Raw genomic sequence first — 17,184 nt, 5'->3', positions numbered from 1 at the left:
CATCCTGGAAAGAGTGCCGTTATTCGTGTCGGAAGCGAGCGAAATGCTGGAACTGGCGGAGTGGAGGCCTGAGAGGAGTAAGTACCGAGTACATGGCTCGACCCCCAATCGGCTGGTGTCATTTGTAGCCTGGAGAGGAGAGCGCCACCAAGACTGCATTAGCGCCAGCCAGACTGGGCTAGGCGTTGCTTTGGAAAAAGAGCGGCCAGTCAAAGTAAAGTGCAGTGGTCTGGCACAAAAGGCCGCTTCCCTATCACGTGCTCAGCCAAAAGTCAACGGGTAACTGCCAACTGCCAACTGCCAACAATACGGTGTGCCTTCTTCTTGGGCTTCCTTTCTCGCGACAATCTGCCTTGACATACCTCAAGGTAGGTACGAATACTTACCATGTGTTATGTAAGCTAATCTCAGCCAAGGAGATGAGTACGCGGTACCTATGGAGACATCGGCTTTGTGGAATAATTGGGACTGTCTTCTTCATCCTGGACCAGGACAGTCAACATCAAATGGCCCAGGGTCGCGCAAGACAAGCAAGCATCAAACAACCGAAAGATTACCTAATGCACGTAAGGGCATCCTCTTACCTCATAATACATTAGTCTATCGTCCGTTCAGCTGAGTTGGATTGCATTTTGAGTCGTGCATGCGTCTGTACCCGTACCTGAGCTTACACACTATCTTCCCTTGGGAGTACGTATCGTCCGTTCACTCTTTGCAGATACCTACTTCAGGTACCTTACTGAAGAGAGAGGGGAAGGAGCCCCTGGGCCGTGGAATGCGAACTGACTGGCTGCCGTTTTGGCATCAAGTTGGGGGCAGACACACGGCAGGCGGCAGGACGGGCAACTGCATGTGCGGGCACGGCGGGGAGGCGCAAAGGAAGGGCGGGGAGGAAGACAGAGAGAGCCCGAAAGAAAGAAAAAAGATAACGGGCACGCGGTGGTCAGGAGAATTGGCCGCTCTTGTACCATTGAGCCTGAGAAAAGCGGCCAACTCTTCTGACCCCCGCGTGGCGGGCTACTACCTACTCAGCTGTACCTTATTCTACCTTACCTCACAGATACAGTCTGCAACTTCGACAACAACTAATACCAGCCGTCCATAATCATCAACGGAACAATATGAATATCACTAAATCAACATACACACCCCATGGATGACATCGACTCCTGCTAGTACCTCCATCACTGCTGCCTAGCTCTATACGAATACTCTCGCATTACAGGTCTAAGCCATGACCCCGACACTTGATGTTGGATGATGAGTTTGACCCGAGTCCGACACAATTGGCTCCGGCCGACTCTCCCCAAAGAGCACATGCTAACCACGAGGCCCGGATATTGCCAGTGGATGAGACATGGATAGGGCCATGGCCGCAGTACCTATACGTCGTACACTTCGTACACAACCAGTCCGTCATCTCAAGTCACCAAAGGACGAGAAGAAGTCCAGTCTTTCATATTACTCACAATGAAACAAGGAAACCACAATACGGGTTCAGGGCCCTCTCGCTTCTCATCTCTAACTCGAGCTGAATCTGTCACGCTCAAAGCGCGCGTTTCTCGTCCCCGTCACTGCCACATCCGGATCCGAGCAAAGCAGGGACAACCCACCTGGTCCAAGGGAGGCTCCATGTGCACCCGGCGCTACCATCGTACCTCTATTTGCGCCTGCGACACGACACTATCCCTTCAACTTCCTACAAGTACTCTGGGTTGTGCTACCAGCTCCGTGAGGACGACGGCTTGACTCTATAAAGATACTGCGCCTTTCCGCCAATGCTCCCTCCCACGATGACTGCCATCAGCGTGTGTACTACCTATACCTACCCTTCCGGCCGACGTCGAAACAGTATCGGCCTTCACTGCTGGCTGCTGCCGAAAATCGACACTACCTAGCTCGACCCGTTTGCTCAGAATTGCAGGGCGATCCCAGGGCCCCAACCTGCCCAAGGACAAAGTCCCCAGAATAGCTCACCACTTTATGCCAGGGAACATCGGATCTCAGGACAAGGTTCGGGCGTCTCCTCAGTCACTCAGTCATCAGTTTGCTGTTTTTTTTTTTTTTTTGGTCCGAGGCACGACTTTGCGCTACCTTCTTCTCCACGGCCTCCGAGTCTGTGCCAACGAAGACTTCCGAGCCCCAAAGTTGAGGGTTCCCTGAACAATGCGTGGAATGCAACCCATGCACCACGGCCGTCTTCCACATCCTTCTCGAAGGACTGGATCAGGACAGACACTGGAGACTGGAGACCAAGGGCTCGTCAGATGCAGGGCCAGTGGACCGGTCCCCATCGTCACCGCCTCGGGCCCCTATTCACCACCGGCGGTCCCGGCCATCGACGCCGTCTCGTCGGGGTCATCTCCCACTCTCGCCCCTTGAGCAAGTTGAGCCCCCTTTGTGCCTAGGGATTTTTGATTTCAAGGCCCAACCATCCTCTTGGATCCACTAATACGCCAAAGTGACCTGAATCGGCAATCTCGTTTCCAACGCCTGCGGCCCAACGTCTTTCTTTCATTTTGCCGTTTGCGACTTGCCAAGCACCAAGTTACCATGCTTCAAAGAATCAAGACGTCGAGAACTTTCGCCCCTGTCCACCCACAGGCACAGTCCAACACCATCATAACCACGGGTCCACGGTCCATTGCGAAGCGCCCCAGCCGAGTCGCAAAAAAACCGTCGCACGGGGACGACCAACCAGAGGCCGCCCAACTGCGATCGCAGCGTAGCATGTCATCCCATCTGCCGTTTCCTAGCAAGGGTGTCGCCATCCACTGGCATTCAGTGAAGAAGACCGCAGCCGGTCATCGGGTAGTCGCTGAACAGTGGAAAATGCGTGTCACCGAAAGATTGCGCTACTGAAGTGTACGGAAGCAACCCTCAACTAGGTATCTGTGTACCTACGGCCTTCCATTCCTCACCGTTCGCTCTCGTGATTCCCTTCATCACCTTGCGGTCGCATCTGCGCGCTTGACGCCTATGGGACACCTCGGAATCAGCAGTCTGACTCACGATTATACGGCTTCAGTTTGATCTTATAATTGCCATTTTCGATAGCAAGTGTTGGTGATCAAGCGATCGACAATGAAGCACCAACTACGTACACGTATCTCCCACATATCAAGGCGCGCTGCGGGCTGCAGCGATATGCCGTTGGTCATCTGTCAGAGAGACGTCTGGGCCCCCAAAATTCAGAGTAACACCAATGGAACACGATTCCCATCTCCCAAATGCCACTTGATGTGTGGCTCGTTGTCCGAATCCTCACCCTTACAGTTGCAACAGGCAGGGTCCGCGTCCTTCCTTGCAGGTTGCTTGAGTCTGGAGCCGAAGAGCTTGCGCGAGCTATTGAAACTGTGGCGGAATGGGTAGATTTGCAGCAGAAAGTGTGGACTAGACCTTCTCGAGCTTTGTCTTACATTGGTCATCCAGCACGATCGACACGTCGAGTTTCCCCGCGCCGCCACACCATTTCTAACGCACGGGGGACCTTGGTGTGCATGATCAGGCTGACGTTCAACTGCAAGGTGTGTGTGTGCCAGCCTTCACCAGCCTTCGTCATCGCATCACACATCTCAAACCGATGCAGCATATCTGCATGGACGTCGCACCTATTGAAGATAATGCCATGACTACGGATCCCAGTCAAATGGCTTTCCGAGCCGTTACGCACTGGCTCCAGAGCCAGACTCTGCCGGTATTCTGCTGCACTACACCGGGTTTCCGGCCGCGGATGCCAACAGACATCGAAGCTGACAGTGTGCCTTTATCACAGTCTCATCTGACCAAAGCGCTGAGCCAGCAAGAGCAGCATCAGCAAAGCCAGTCGCCTCGGATTAGCGACGGAGAAACCAGCGAAAGTCTCGCGCGACGCGCATCATCTGCCCTGTGGACGAAGCCGCTGCCACAGCTCCCGCCGCCAAACATGTCCTTGTCAGGCAAAGTCGCCATCGTCACCGGCGGCGCGCGAGGCATCGGCGCCGCCATCGCGTTGAAGCTCGCTCGGGAAGGGGCCAGGGTGCGTCTCTACCGACCTCAATCTTGTTGAAATGAGAACCTCGGCTAAAGCTAGAATTTCGTGATTCGCGTGATTGAAGGTCGCCTTCACTTTTGTAAACACTTCATCAATAGCCAAGGCCCATGAGGTCATATCCGAGATCGAGGCCTGCGGGTCCTCGGCGACCGCCATCCAAGCCGACGTCTCCAAGCATCAGAAGAAGGTCATCGAGCGGACCATGATGGCGTTTGGAGTCACCAAGATCGATATCCTCGTCAACAACGCCGCCGCGACGCTCAGCGCGACGCTCGACGACACTACCACCGAGGACTACGACCGCATCTTCGACACCAACACACGCGCCGTGTTCTTCATGATGCAGGCCGTCAAGCCGCATATTGCGCCGGGCGGTCGCATCATCAACATCTCATCCGTCGCCGCGCGCGCCGATTCGCCGGGCAGCATGGCCTACGCTGGGAGCAAGGCGGCCGTCGAGGCGTTCACGCGCGTCGCGGCGCGAGAGATGGGGCAGGCGCATGGCGTGACTGTGAATTGTATTAGTCCGGGGACGGTCAAGACGGAGATGTTTGACTCGCTGCCCGACGACCAGCGCAGCGCCGACTTGGAGAGGGCTTCGCTTACGCCTGCCGAGGCGAGGTTGGGTGCTGTGGAGGACATTGCCGACGTTGTTGCGTTTGTGGCGAGCGATGAGTCCAGGTGGATTACGGGGACGGTGATTCCCGTCAACGGAGGCCGTCTGATGAATTGAGGTGATGATGAGTGAGTATGGAAAATCAACGACTGACGGAGAGTGGGATGATAGGCGTGAAAAGTTATTTATATGATGGGCTTATGGGACACAAATGGGACAGAGGAGGGGGGTTTTAACGAGGCTGTATAACAAGTCAAGTGTACGATGTGAGTCTGGGTCTGAGACATCGGGATTAACTTTTTCTTGTATCTCTTGGGTAACAATACGGGTTCTTATGGGGTTTCCGGGTTTGGGTTCTATCTGGCGGGAGTGTCGGTTATGCAGTGCTACATGAAGCTGTACTTTTGGTTCATTTCTTGGGTTTCCCTGTCAGCTTGTTGGGGAGCTGTATTTCTCTTCTCTTCTCTTTTGGTCTGGTCTAGTCGCACTTCTTCTTCGTGTATGGTAACGACTTTGTTGAGTTCTCGAGTACACGGCTGGAAACAGTTTGGAATACCACTTATGAATTTGCTTAATACATCTCTGGATCTTAAAGGGTGCTCTGGGCCGGGGTGGCTGGGGTGAGATAAGGTGAAGTGAGGTGTAGTGAGGCCGGTGATTGGGCTAGCGGACGTTGTATACAACGACGGACCTAGCTGCCGCTGAGGTTCGTTCGTTAAGCCGGTTGACCGTGTTCTGCGAATCGTGAGAGGCAGAGATGATGGTTCTCGAAGCGACGGTATGAGATCGAGCGGCCTTACTCGTACTGGTGGGAAATGTGGCGGCACTGGCGAATGTGGATACGAAGGGCTGGGCAAGCGGTCGTGTGATCAAGCCCAAATGTGTCTCACCCGCGCTCTTGTCTTGTAAGGAAGGGTCTTTGGCTATTCGATCATGCCAAGGGAATACGGACATGGCGATGGTGAGAGTTGAAGAGAGCGTTTGAAACTTGTTGAGGTGGACGCAAGATGCTTGTACTTGGTGTTCAAGCACTTCCCACAATAGAATGCCTATCGTCGTACACGGTGCGACGGTCATCTTGAACATTGAGTTTAAATGCTTGAGCTGCATTATTTAGGTTGGGGCCTAGGCTGTACCTTTATGTTGCTTTGACTTGACCTCCTAGCTCCAGGATGCCACCACTTTAAGGTAATTAGAACCGTGTGGTTATTCGCGTCGCGGGATTCGGTAGGGAGCTTTGGCACGCCGGCCATTCTCTTTTCCCGCGTGCCAAACTCAGGCTAGAGAATGTCATTTACTATAGCTTACAGAAGACAGGGGCATCATAGATAGCCTTCTTCCAGTCGAAGCTGGCTAGCAGCTAGACGATATAAACAGCGTGCTTGGAGAGCTATACACATTCTTCTGCACGTCTTGAAGGACAATCACGGGTTACAAGAATATGTGAGATGATTTCTTACACCACATCAAAATATAGTTGGATAGGATTAACGGACTTGCAGACGAAAGACACGGTTTCGAATTCCACAGGATCGGGCCACATGTCTATGGACCTCGTCGACGCGTCAAGGAACTAGACTCGAATCCTTACTCTCACATCACTTCGCGAGGGGGGCTGAGACTCCCAGTTCGAGTCCCTCTTGATCTAACACAATCAAGATTTTGACTCGTTTCTCCTTTCAAGCTTAGTACAACCATGAATTCTTCAATCTGGCGCAGGGGCTTAGATAGAAGACGCCAAGTCCACAATTGCCCAGGAGCCGCCTAGACGTCAAGAACTATCAAGACCTTCCGCCCTGCTTCGTATATACGAATGAGTACGTGACCCTATCATCGCTTTGTCTTTTTAATGTACATAGATCCCCCTCGAATTTTCTAGTCTCGAACCATGGCCGTCATCCGGTCGGCGTAGCGGCACAGTTGTGTGCATGTGCTGTGTTGCTCATCTAAGCAGCTTGAATGTGGTTCTCAACAGGTCTTAGTTGCTATCGTAGTTCTAACAGCAATACATTATAAGATAGAGAAATATCCCAATCATCTGTCAATCTCTGCCAGCAACGTAATATTCGCTGAAGAATAAGGTAGCGAACCTTTTGAACAACGGAGGGCTTCTTATGCACTACCACCGTTCTTAATATTCCCTTTGCTATAAATACTGTTACTCAGCCCATCAAAACGGCCGCAGTTCGACCGACCTTACATTCAACGGATACTTCCGGGCCATCTGCGTATACGGCGGCGAGGAATCGCTCAACCAAGGTCTCAAGTCGGAATCTGGGCTCATCCAGCTCGACGAGAAGGTCATGGACATAGCTGAACCTTGCCTCTGCTTTGCTGGAGAACATGTTATATAGTCTGTAAGAAGAAGTAAGACTCGTATGCCTTCCAATCCCTTCTACTGCAGGAAACTGGCGTGACGACGCTGCTCTCATTGAGGTTCTTGGTAATACATTCTTACTGGTCTCACTCTAGGCTGTCACTTCTGAGCTTGATGGGCTCTGCGAGCCGATCCACGTCTTCGACGAGAAGGCCTGGGCCGCCATCTATGTCTCTCTTGACTATATGTGTTTTGGTCGTTCGCTAAAGAAGAGAAGAGATATTCGACACTTGCAAGCACTTCGTATCTACCAAGACACTCATATAACTTTTGTTTTAAGACACAAATACAGGCATCACAGGTCGGGCGTAGATATTGAGTCACCCACTCGAAGAGACGATAAACCCAACAAGTCAGCTTCGTATAATTAAGAGATTGGGTATACAAGGTTACAAGAGAAGGAAATGTCGCAAGACAAGATGTGTTTGACGCTCATAAGCAGCGGGGCCAAGTCGTCGGGCTTCATTGACTGTGTTTTAGCCGCATCACGTTTCTATGTCGTTCTACCAAGGCCCATAGGAAAGAGAAGAGCTCAAAGTAATATTCTGAGGTATCTCATATAGGTCCGTCTATTCATACCTTAAGTACCTTAATGTAGTTCTCTGGCCTCGCGAAGGCATCGAACGAAGGTAGCCGTTCGCCTACACAATTACCAGTGAGCAGAAGGTACTGGCCCCATCGACATGTTAACAAAACCGCCTAGAAGAGTTCTTTTTGAGAGTTCTTTGTTTATCAAACTACCCACCGTCAGGTTCGTTGTTCCTCGTACCCGTATTCGTGCAGAGATACGTACACATGGATGACTGGTGTTCGTGTACAGAACTTTGCTATACAACACTGCCCTTGTATCTGGATATATTTGAGATGACGAACAGGGGAAAGAGTGCTCCAGCATGAGTAGTACGTAAGCGGTGACAATGGGCTAGCAGTTCTCAGACAACATCCTTAGACGAAAATGAACAGTCTCGATCAATTCAATTTGGCGTGGCAAACCTTGAGAATTCACAAATAGGGGCCAAGAAAAGTCTCGATATGACAGATACGGTGATATTACGTTAATTAGAGACTAAGTGCCTTAGTATAAGTGTAGGGCGGAGTTGGGTATCATAATTGTATTTCAACGAGTGGATGATGAGACGTGCGAAATCGCGCCAACCCCGAGCAGATGCAAGCGGGGGAGAACAAAGCGCCTAGGCTCTAGCCCTCTTCTAAGCGGACGTCGTCGATCGCCGCCAGATCATGAAAGCCGCAACTCCAGCGCAGGCCGTCGCGCCCAGGGCGAGATAGAGACTTGTGCGGTCTGGCGGCGGCTCTTCGCTTCGAGGAAAAGCGGTGCTGGGATTCGTCGCCGCCTCGGCAAGGGCAATGAAAAGCTCGCTGATGCTAGACCACTTTACCGTGACGTGAAGAGGTGTGCTCATCATGAGGCTTGATGTATACGTGTCTGGCTGCGTCTCGCTGCGCTGTGTTGTCTTATCTTTGTCCGCCTTCAAAGCTGTGTAGATGTTGGGAAGGTCATCTAGTTGCGGGTAGCGCTTGCGCAAGTCGACAATATGAGAGAAGGAGTCGGGATCCGAGGAATCATAAGTGTAGCAAATGAGATCGCAGGCATCAAGCTTGGCCTGGTTCTCCAAGATGGCGGGCTCGAGCTCGCCCAGCTCTTCCATGATCATATAACACTGCTTGCCACCAGGAAGCTCGACACTGTTGACGGCCCGGCGCGGCTTGATTGTTGGTCGGTGAAGAGTGTCAAATGGCCGATTCAGGAAGGCATCCAGCAATGAGGACTTGCCAGCTCCTGAAGCACCCAGGACGTAACACAGCACGACGTTGCGTTCTACCTTGCCTGGGCGTCTCCTCCTCTTGCGCGACTTGGTCACCTTCAAAGCGGCTGTCGTGGTTTCCCTGGCGGTTGCAGGCTCGAAGCCAAGGTACGCCAAGTATTCCAGCGTGATCTTGGGCTCCATGAACGTGGTCATGCTCCACTGAGCAAGCCATCCTTGCAATGTGACGTGTCCCGCCTCGTTACGTACGGTCGACGATGGGAATGATGTTTCAATCCAGGAGGCAGGAAGTCCTGGCGTGGGCGCGAAAAGGGCCTCTAATTCTTTGTCGTTGAGCCCACCATCGTTGTCCTTGTCAAACAGCAGAAACAAATCTACGAAGAAGCGATAGCCTGCTGGGCTCAGCTCTGCTGACGAATACTCGGGTACATCAAACTTGGGTCGCAAGAAGCTATCTTCCAAGCTCAAGCTGTCTGTGTAGCGGAACTTGCGCAGTATGATCCAGATTGTCTCGTGCCGACCCTTCTCCGCATAGAGTTTGTTGAGTTGCAAGAATCCTCTCTGATCGATACCCTTCTCGGTCGACAAGTGCGGTACGGACTTGACAATCGACAACTTGATGTTCTCAAGATCTTCGGGGGTCAGGGGCTTGTCGAAGCACTTGGACTGGAAGTTGTGCATCTCCTGATCATTGAGCCATCCGTCCTGGTCCTTATCGCAGAGGTAGAAAATGCGTTTGAGGGCATCGACACATGCTGGCTTCAAATTCCCCTCCTTGTAATCGAACAGCGGGGCGATGGGGTGGGTGACGGCCTTTTGGCATAGGAAGAAAACTTCATTGACGTTTCGGTGCTCCCTCGCGCTCGAGCGGATGCACGAGTCGATCTCGCGGAACTCGGACATGACGGGTAGCATCTCGCCTTCGACCACCTGGGGCGTGTTTCCTTCGCCCGTCAGGTCGGATTTATTCGCACAGAGCACGACTGGAACATTGACACCGAGGGAGCGGAAGTAGGGCATCCAGAACAAGGCGACGCGCTCATAGCTGTAGTGATCTGAGTAGACGAGGAGGATGACGTTGCATTTTCGTATCTCTTTCCTGAGGGTCGTTCGGTCTTGAGGGCGGGCAGAGGTATCGACAATGGTGGTCGTTACGTTCTCGGGGGTGCCCAGCTGTGGAGGGATCGTGATGGAGGGGAGGACGGATTGGATCTTGTTGGAGATGAAGACATCTTTGACGAGCGAAGCAATGAGGCTGGACTTGCCGGTGCCTTCGTCACCGCAAACGCAGACGCGCACTATGTTGCAGCAAATGTGGTCAGTCGGAAGCTCAAGAGCACGAACGGCGGTGGGAGGAAGCTCAGCTCCTCGTCGTCAGGCCACCTACCAGAAGCCATGATTACGATATTTGCAGCTTCGACAAGTGGTTCTATTACGAATCCATGGCAGGGTCTACTGTGGTGAATGATTGCTGCAAGAAGATCAGGTTGATGAAGCGGATCGCCGTTTGATGTGGGAATTGCTTGCTGAAGGTGGCTGCTTTTTCGTGATGGAATTGGCCCAACGGGCTTGTAGAAGCTTTGAAGCGGGTAGGACGGGAGCTGCAGGTCGACGGGGATGACGACCTGATTTGCAAGGATGAGTCCGGTGGGGGAAAGGCACTGACAGTACGGCGGCCAGCGCGTCTGGCGATGCAAGTTGCGGTCACCAGGGCGGTCACATAGGCTGGAGCATCTTGGTGGATTATGTAAGTCTTGGTGAAATGAAGAGAAATGTCTAGCAACAGATTCGTTTTTTTTGAGTCACTTTCTGTCTGCATCTAAGAGAGACAGAAACAACTATGTAGACTCAAGTAATATCAATTACATGAGTTTCAGTCCCGCACAAGTCTTGTAGGATCATTACGTCTCTCCTTTGTGTTGAGCAACCAAGGTAGAAACATGTGCTGGTGCCTGCCTACTTGCAGAGCTGTGACCCTTCCTGCTGGGTCATTTTATACCTCAGTGGAATATTCAGTACATAGGAAAACAAGGTGCTCCAAAACAGTCGGTCCCGGATAAATGGCCCCGTACGCGTTCGACGAAGACATCTCTTTACGTAAGATTTGCAACCCAATCAACAAGCCCTTTGAATTGGTTCAATGATGATATCCTCAACTTTGACCACAGCTTTTAGTGATGTCTCAGGATTTGCTGCACAACTCTTGAAAGCTACCTACCTGATCATGGTATTGGCCCATCCAGCTTATGGACCGGTTTGGGTGACATTGGCCATCTCTTCAACTAACAACGCATAACACCCCTGACCTCATTCTTCAACTTTTTACCCCACAACTTGATGCTCGAGGGGAAACAACGTGCCGTTGTCGTTGTCATACCCCAGGTCAAATCCCGATAGTCGGGGACGATGGACTTTCATCATCTCACGATACTGCTCGGGTTCCTGGGTATACAATGCAGTAGTATGACTCCTCCCCACAGTCTGTCAGTCGGGGATCCTCCACTCTTCCCCCTCCACCCCTCCCATCCTGCTTCCTCTTCCCCTTCCCACCACTCACGTCGCAGCAAACCTTCTCCGCGTCTGACCCGGGGGCCCTCATTCCCCCTGGGATAAGCCATGCCCCAATACCCCCAACCTGCAGCATTCGTCCCCTGCCATGCTGCTGACCTGCCACGCCTGCCCATGAAGACAGAGCCTTGGTGTTGGGAAAATGGGGACAATTGGCACATCTGCCAGGGGTGAAGGTAAGGAATCATGTATGGGAAAAGGGCTGGGGACCCAAATTGGAAACGAGCAGACGCAGCCTCGGTGGTTCTTGACTGATTGTGGAGGGTTGTGGTTGGCGCGCACCCTCAACAGGCTCAACTGCACTCCTTCCGCCTGGGACGAACCAACCCCGGACCGGAACCGAACCTGCCTATTCGTTCCTACACCTACGGAGTACCTTACACCTTCAACCTCTCTCTTTCTCACCTACTCGCTCTATTAATAAGGTGCTACACCACCACCACATCCCCTCCGCGCCGTACATGAACTCTTCCTGAGTTCATCTGGTCATTGGCGGCGACACATCCTCTCTCTCTCTCTCTCTCTCTCTCTCTCTCTCTCTCTCCACCCCCCTCCACACCGTACCGTCACGCCAGACCGATTCTCACCATCCGATCATCGATACCTCACCAAAAAGCCGTCTCTCTCTCTCTCTCTCTCTCTCTCTCTCTCTCTCTCTCTCTCTCTCTCTCTGTAACCGGCGTTATACGTGCGACCTTCCCAAAACGCCAACGTTGTCAGCCTCGGCCGTCGGCCGTTCCCCGTCACCCGCCATCATCAGGACCAAGGGACCTCCACTCGCGGGGCCGCCAGTGACGTGAGGCGGAGCCGAATAGAACGCACGCAGACCACTGTCCCGAGCGCCCGACGATAACCACCTCCAACCACCTCACGTCCCGACGTCGCGGCTCAACCCTCGCGTGCCTCTGACCGACCTTTGCCCACGTAGCAATTAAACTCCATGGTAGATCTGGATCAAATATAATACTAGCCCATCATGTTGTGAGTTTACCCGACCTCGGCTGGTTCTTGCCCGCGGGCAAATCTAGCCAGCGCCCATCTAAACCCATATCCATTCAACCTGCGCGATGTCAAACATCACGCAGGTACGAGACAGCCATTCCCGGCCTCCCTCGAGCCGTACATCCCAGAGCCTCTTACTTGCAATGTTGTTGCCCCCAAACATAGAGCATCGGCTGACATTCGCGCCCTGTGCGACACCAACAGCGTCCTTCCCCCTCCCCCGCGATACCCCTCGCACTCGGGCGCCTACGGCGCAATCGGCGCCGGCATCGCCCCCATGATCGAGACAAACAACATTCTCTCCAATCCCGAAGGCCCCGAATACCAATTTCTCGTCGGCGAGGGCACCTACGTCCTCAAAGAAGACCTCCACCTCGCTACGCCGCCTCCGCACCCCTCCGAAGCCCCCGTCGTCAACCCGAACCCGCTCGCCACGACCCCCCAGCCCGCCTCCGCCGGCACAAAGCTCTCCCTCATATCCCTCGACGTCCGCGCCGCGCCCCCCTTCTTCTATAACAAAGGCGCCAGCACATCCACCACGCTCTCATCGTCCCTCGGCGGTGACATCCAGGAGCACCCCAACGAAGGACGGTACTCCACCGAGGCCGGGCTCAGCAGCGATGGAGGGGACGGCCGCGGTGCCTCTCTCAGTGATGGCGTTGCGCCCCCGACATCGTCGTTGACCATGGTCTCAGCGCCGGCGTTCGGAGACGGAAACACGGCGCTCGCGCCGGCCAACACCAAGGATGCAGCCAAGAAGAAGGTGGCCAAGCCCAAGAACAACATGACCAAGAGCAACTCGTCCTTCATTTCTAGGGTCATTGTGAACGAGAGCTTGGCCAAGAAGCTTCAGGAGCGGCCGACAGACGGCGTCTTTGCTTTTGCCAACATTAATCGAGCGTTTCAGTGGCTGGATCTGTCATCACCAACAAAGGTCAGTCTCTATCTAACATACCCAATTCGCATGCGGGGCTCGTTGCCTAACGTGCTTGAAGGCCGATTACTTGACCAAGATTCTGTTCACAAAGGCCCATTGCCTATGTCACGACGTGAACCCCACCACCAAGAACATTGCACACATTGACGTAATTATGGGCTTCTCGACGGGAGAGATCATCTGGTGGGAGCCTGTTTCGCAACGGTATACTCGGTTGAACAAGAACGTAGGTCTTTGGAACAGTACTGCTCAAATGTAGAAAACCAGGTAGGCTGACAATACCCCAGGGCATCATCAACGGCACGCCCGTATCAGAAATCCGTTGGATACCGGGCTCCGAGTCTCTCTTCCTCGCAGCCCACATGGACGGCTCGTTGGTGGTCTACGACAAGGACAAGGAAGACGCGCAGTTCTCTCCCGAGGAGGAGTTGGCAACGACAAACGGCTCGTCGACAAACGGAGAGAGCGATTCCTCAACCAACGGCGTCAACCATAACCTCAAGATCCAGATCAACAAGTCGGTCCACTCAAAGAACCAGAAGACGAATCCCGTGGCATCCTGGAAGCTGTCGAATCAGCGCATCAATGCATTTGCGTTTAGCCCGGACAATAGGCATCTAGCAGTCGTCTCTGAAGACGGTTCGCTCCGCATCATTGACTACTTGAAAGAAGAGTATGTTTGGGGGTTCTGCCGAGACATTGGGTGAACTGATCTGACTGATACGATACAGGTTGCTGGATCTCTACAACTCGTATTACGGCGGATTCATCTGCATCACATGGTCACCGGATGGTAAGTACGTTCTGACGGGAGGCCAGGATGACCTCATCTCCATCTGGTCCGTGGTAGACTCGGCCATTGTCGCGCGCTGTCAAGGTCATCAGTCATGGGTGACGTCGGTAGCGTTCGACCCGTGGCGCTGCGACGATAGAAACTATCGGTTCGGCAGTGTCGGCGAAGACTGCAGGTTATGCTTGTGGGATTTCAACGTCGGCATGCTGCACCGGCCTAAGGCGGTACGTTTCTCTCCAGCTCCTAACTCCCCCGCGTCGAATCGGTAATCTCGGAGAGGGGGGAGGGTGTGTATGGGTATGTGAGACCAACAAGCTGACTTTGTCGACATAGGCTTCCGTTCATCACAGAGGCTCCGTATCATCACGGTTCGCCAACCCCTTGCAGCGACAAGAGACGACCAACACGGCGGCGAGTCGCATTCGGTCCAACTCTACTCTCTCTGGAGGCGCAGTGGACGAAGACGGTAGTAGCATCGTTCACCCCGTCGAGCCTCGTGCGAGGATCGCCATGCTACCTCCTGTTTCCGTAAGTCCGCCTCGGTTCCCCTCTTCCACGTGGAATACTACGTCTTGTCATCTTCTATTTCCTCTCATATACTCACAATGTCGGCTATAGTCCAAGGCAGTTGATACCCACCCCCTGTGCTGGCTGGAATTTACAGAGGAAGCCATCATCACAAGTTGCAAGAATGGTAAGTGGTCGAACGTCGCGCCGAGACGAAATCGGGACTTGACGACACATGCTAACATGCAAACCCCCAAAGGCCACATCCGAACATGGAACAGGCCGACAGATGCCCCGGTGCCGACGGAGGGTGCCTCTCAACCATCTTAGCCGCATATGCGTCGTCTTGTGGTATGATAATGAGTTGGCTACCCTTTGTTTTTCGGTTTCGTTGCAGATATTGGGGGAGTCGAGGTGTAGAAATCAGCCAATGCATCGCATCACCCCTCTACGCGAGGGCTTTGTCCATAATTCTTTTCCCAAAAAGTACTTTTTTTGCTCAATGTCAATCAGATCATCTCACATTTGTCGAAACCCACGAAAACGTTTTTTCCAAAGGTCTCGTTTCTTCTTCTGCTTTTTTCGCCTCAACGTTCTATGGATGTGCGCGTACATCATGAGGATTTCGAGGTGATCATGACGTGCGCGATCTGCATATGATTCGAGGGTTCCCGAAGATGTTCAGGAGTTCCCACTGTGAAAAGGATGCGCCCCTCTTGAGACACAAATCTGCATTGGCAGCACTGGCAGCGAAATCAAAGATGCGGCTCCGTAGTGGGCTCTGGGCTTTTTGCACATCGGTCGAGAGCGTCGATAGACCCCTTGGCCCTGGTGTTCCACTTGGGGGCCCCTCTTACAAGTTGCCAGCCACCAGCCACAATGACTCTGTGTGTATCTTGCGCCGTCCATTTAGTTGGCAATTTTATTTCCAGTCGCCGCACGGAGGTGTGCACTCGTACAGTGAGAGGGAAGGGTGCGTGGGGGTTCCACCACGCTCGACGCCACGCCCAGCCATGTTCATGGGAATGGGAACAAAACGGGTTACGTCTGCATGGTATTAGTGGATAACGGGAACAAACGCAATCCAAGCTTGGCTCAGCCGCCAAATAATTGCAGGGTCCATGCACCCAGTAAAACCATGAGAAGAGAGAATCGGGAGAGCGGGAGAGGAAACCCGGGCCAGAAAAAGAGTCTATCAAGTTCCCGATCCACGCTCGACGAAAAGAAGCCGGGACGAAAAGTCGAACGGTTTGCCGGCGCAGACTTGCAGGATGCAGGGCAGCCGGATGCGTGGGCTACGTCGTCCCGTTCCTGACCCGGGAAAGGCAGATAGCACATGCTTCTGGAACGGCGTCCATACTGTCCACGGGCGAATCGAAACGGCCCCCCCCTTCTTCAGTAAAGTCATGGATCATTGACCATTTTTTGGTTGTCAAAAAGCAGGGAATGGAAATTCCCGAAGTCTCCACTGTTGATTTGATATGCGATAGGTTCCTGGGAGGTTGCTAGGAGTTGAAGACGAGTAAGGAAGGGTGTCGTGGTATCAGTATCCGTAACACGAAAAAAAAAACAAAAAAAAAACACGTTCAGTTAAATCTGGCGGAGCCCTTTCACATGCTGTTGGTGGTAAATGACGGCCTCGACACGCGGCGCCAAAAGAAGCAGGGTAGATGCTGAGGCTCTTACTCGTTGTCCAACGAGACTTTGATGAGGCTTTTTGGGCGGTGCAGCCGCAAAGTCTCTTAATGTGCAGTAGTATCGCCGCAACGTGTGTCTGAGATGCATGCAGGCGTATCGGGTGATCCACGTGTATGGATGCAGAGCACTGTTGGAAAAATTTCCCTCTTGTCGCCGCAAGCTTCGATTATTGAAGCTTCAAACCCTCACGCCCCTCTGTGGTGACAAGGCGTTGGCGCAGATAACGGGTAGACGGCCCACACTGAGCGGTTTGTGTGCACCTGCATATCAAGGAGCTTACCCTAGCGTGCCTAGGGAACTCGGGAGCCAGGAGGCAAGGCTGAGGATGAGTCCCACAATCGTGGTCGAAAGTGAAGGTCCTAGAGGTCGAAATCAGTCTGTAAGTAGTCTACAGGAAGGGTGCGGTATCAAGGTTCACATCCTAGGAGGCCCAGGAATGCGTTAGAGGTGCGGCGTGGCCCCTCTCTTTTTCACCGCTGCAAAGGGCCGAAGGTGAGAGATTTCGGAGAGTGGATATGCGCAGGCGGCGGTAGTTGGCGAGATTTCGAGATGGGGCCAAGCTTCGTGACTCAACCTGGCTTGGTGCCCGAGATGGATCTCGCTAGATTCAACATTGTTGAAACGATGGGTCTGTTTGGTGATTTGACTATTGCTAGCGACTCAGCGAGCCTCCCTCTCGTACACATCTGTTGCAGTGTGCAGCAGTTTACCAAGACGGGAGAACGCATAACCGCAGCGGTTGAACATGTCCGGACGACCCGCTCAGTTCCGACGGTCCTCATTCGATTTTGCAGGCGGATATGAGCAGTGAACGATGCTCAGGCCATGATGTGCACTGGGGCGAGACAGAACGGCCCAGACGAGACGAA

General features: G+C 53.1%; 5 protein-coding genes across 5 annotated transcripts; 3 read left to right on the top strand and 2 right to left on the bottom strand.

Annotated features, from left to right (window-relative positions):
• The first annotated feature begins 3,046 nt into the window (after nucleotides 1–3,046).
• BDP55DRAFT_431704 (uncharacterized protein) lies at nucleotides 3,047–3,806 on the top strand. Its single transcript, XM_060567528.1, has 2 exons — nucleotides 3,047–3,697; nucleotides 3,753–3,806. The coding sequence occupies exon 1, from the start codon at nucleotides 3,231–3,233 to the stop codon at nucleotides 3,630–3,632; it is 402 nt and encodes a 133-aa protein (XP_060432875.1). The 5' UTR covers nucleotides 3,047–3,230; the 3' UTR covers nucleotides 3,633–3,697; nucleotides 3,753–3,806.
• Nucleotides 3,807–3,925: 119 nt separating this feature from the next.
• Nucleotides 3,926–4,766, top strand: BDP55DRAFT_546782 (short-chain dehydrogenase; the record flags this gene model as incomplete). Its single annotated transcript, XM_060568692.1, has 2 exons — nucleotides 3,926–4,018; nucleotides 4,098–4,766. The coding sequence occupies 2 exons, from the start codon at nucleotides 3,926–3,928 to the stop codon at nucleotides 4,764–4,766; spliced, it is 762 nt and encodes a 253-aa protein (XP_060432874.1).
• Nucleotides 4,767–4,845: 79 nt separating this feature from the next.
• On the bottom strand, nucleotides 4,846–5,880 carry BDP55DRAFT_654487 (uncharacterized protein). The gene has a single exon (XM_060574266.1). The coding sequence runs from the start codon at nucleotides 5,757–5,759 to the stop codon at nucleotides 5,313–5,315; it is 447 nt and encodes a 148-aa protein (XP_060432873.1). The 5' UTR covers nucleotides 5,760–5,880; the 3' UTR covers nucleotides 4,846–5,312.
• A 2,354-nt stretch (nucleotides 5,881–8,234) lies between these two features.
• On the bottom strand, nucleotides 8,235–10,207 carry BDP55DRAFT_629150 (EF hand associated-domain-containing protein; the record flags this gene model as incomplete). Its single annotated transcript, XM_060571988.1, has 2 exons — nucleotides 8,235–10,108; nucleotides 10,198–10,207. 2 exons carry the CDS (start codon nucleotides 10,205–10,207, stop codon nucleotides 8,235–8,237), a joined length of 1,884 nt encoding a protein of 627 aa, XP_060432872.1.
• Nucleotides 10,208–12,585: 2,378 nt separating this feature from the next.
• On the top strand, nucleotides 12,586–14,379 carry BDP55DRAFT_546314 (WD40-repeat-containing domain protein; the record flags this gene model as incomplete). Its single annotated transcript, XM_060568642.1, has 4 exons — nucleotides 12,586–13,314; nucleotides 13,376–13,543; nucleotides 13,605–13,990; nucleotides 14,049–14,379. Coding segments are annotated over 4 exons (1,614 nt in total), but the record flags the coding sequence as incomplete, so codon positions are not given.
• Nucleotides 14,380–17,184: the final 2,805 nt, after the last annotated feature.

This window comes from Colletotrichum godetiae (assembly GCF_030913485.1).
Source record: "Colletotrichum godetiae strain CBS 193.32 chromosome Unknown BDP55scaffold_9, whole genome shotgun sequence".
Lineage (NCBI taxonomy): Eukaryota > Fungi > Ascomycota > Sordariomycetes > Glomerellales > Glomerellaceae > Colletotrichum > Colletotrichum godetiae.
The sequence above is the reverse complement of the archived record's forward strand: the minus strand, read 5'-3'. Positions and strand labels throughout refer to the sequence as shown.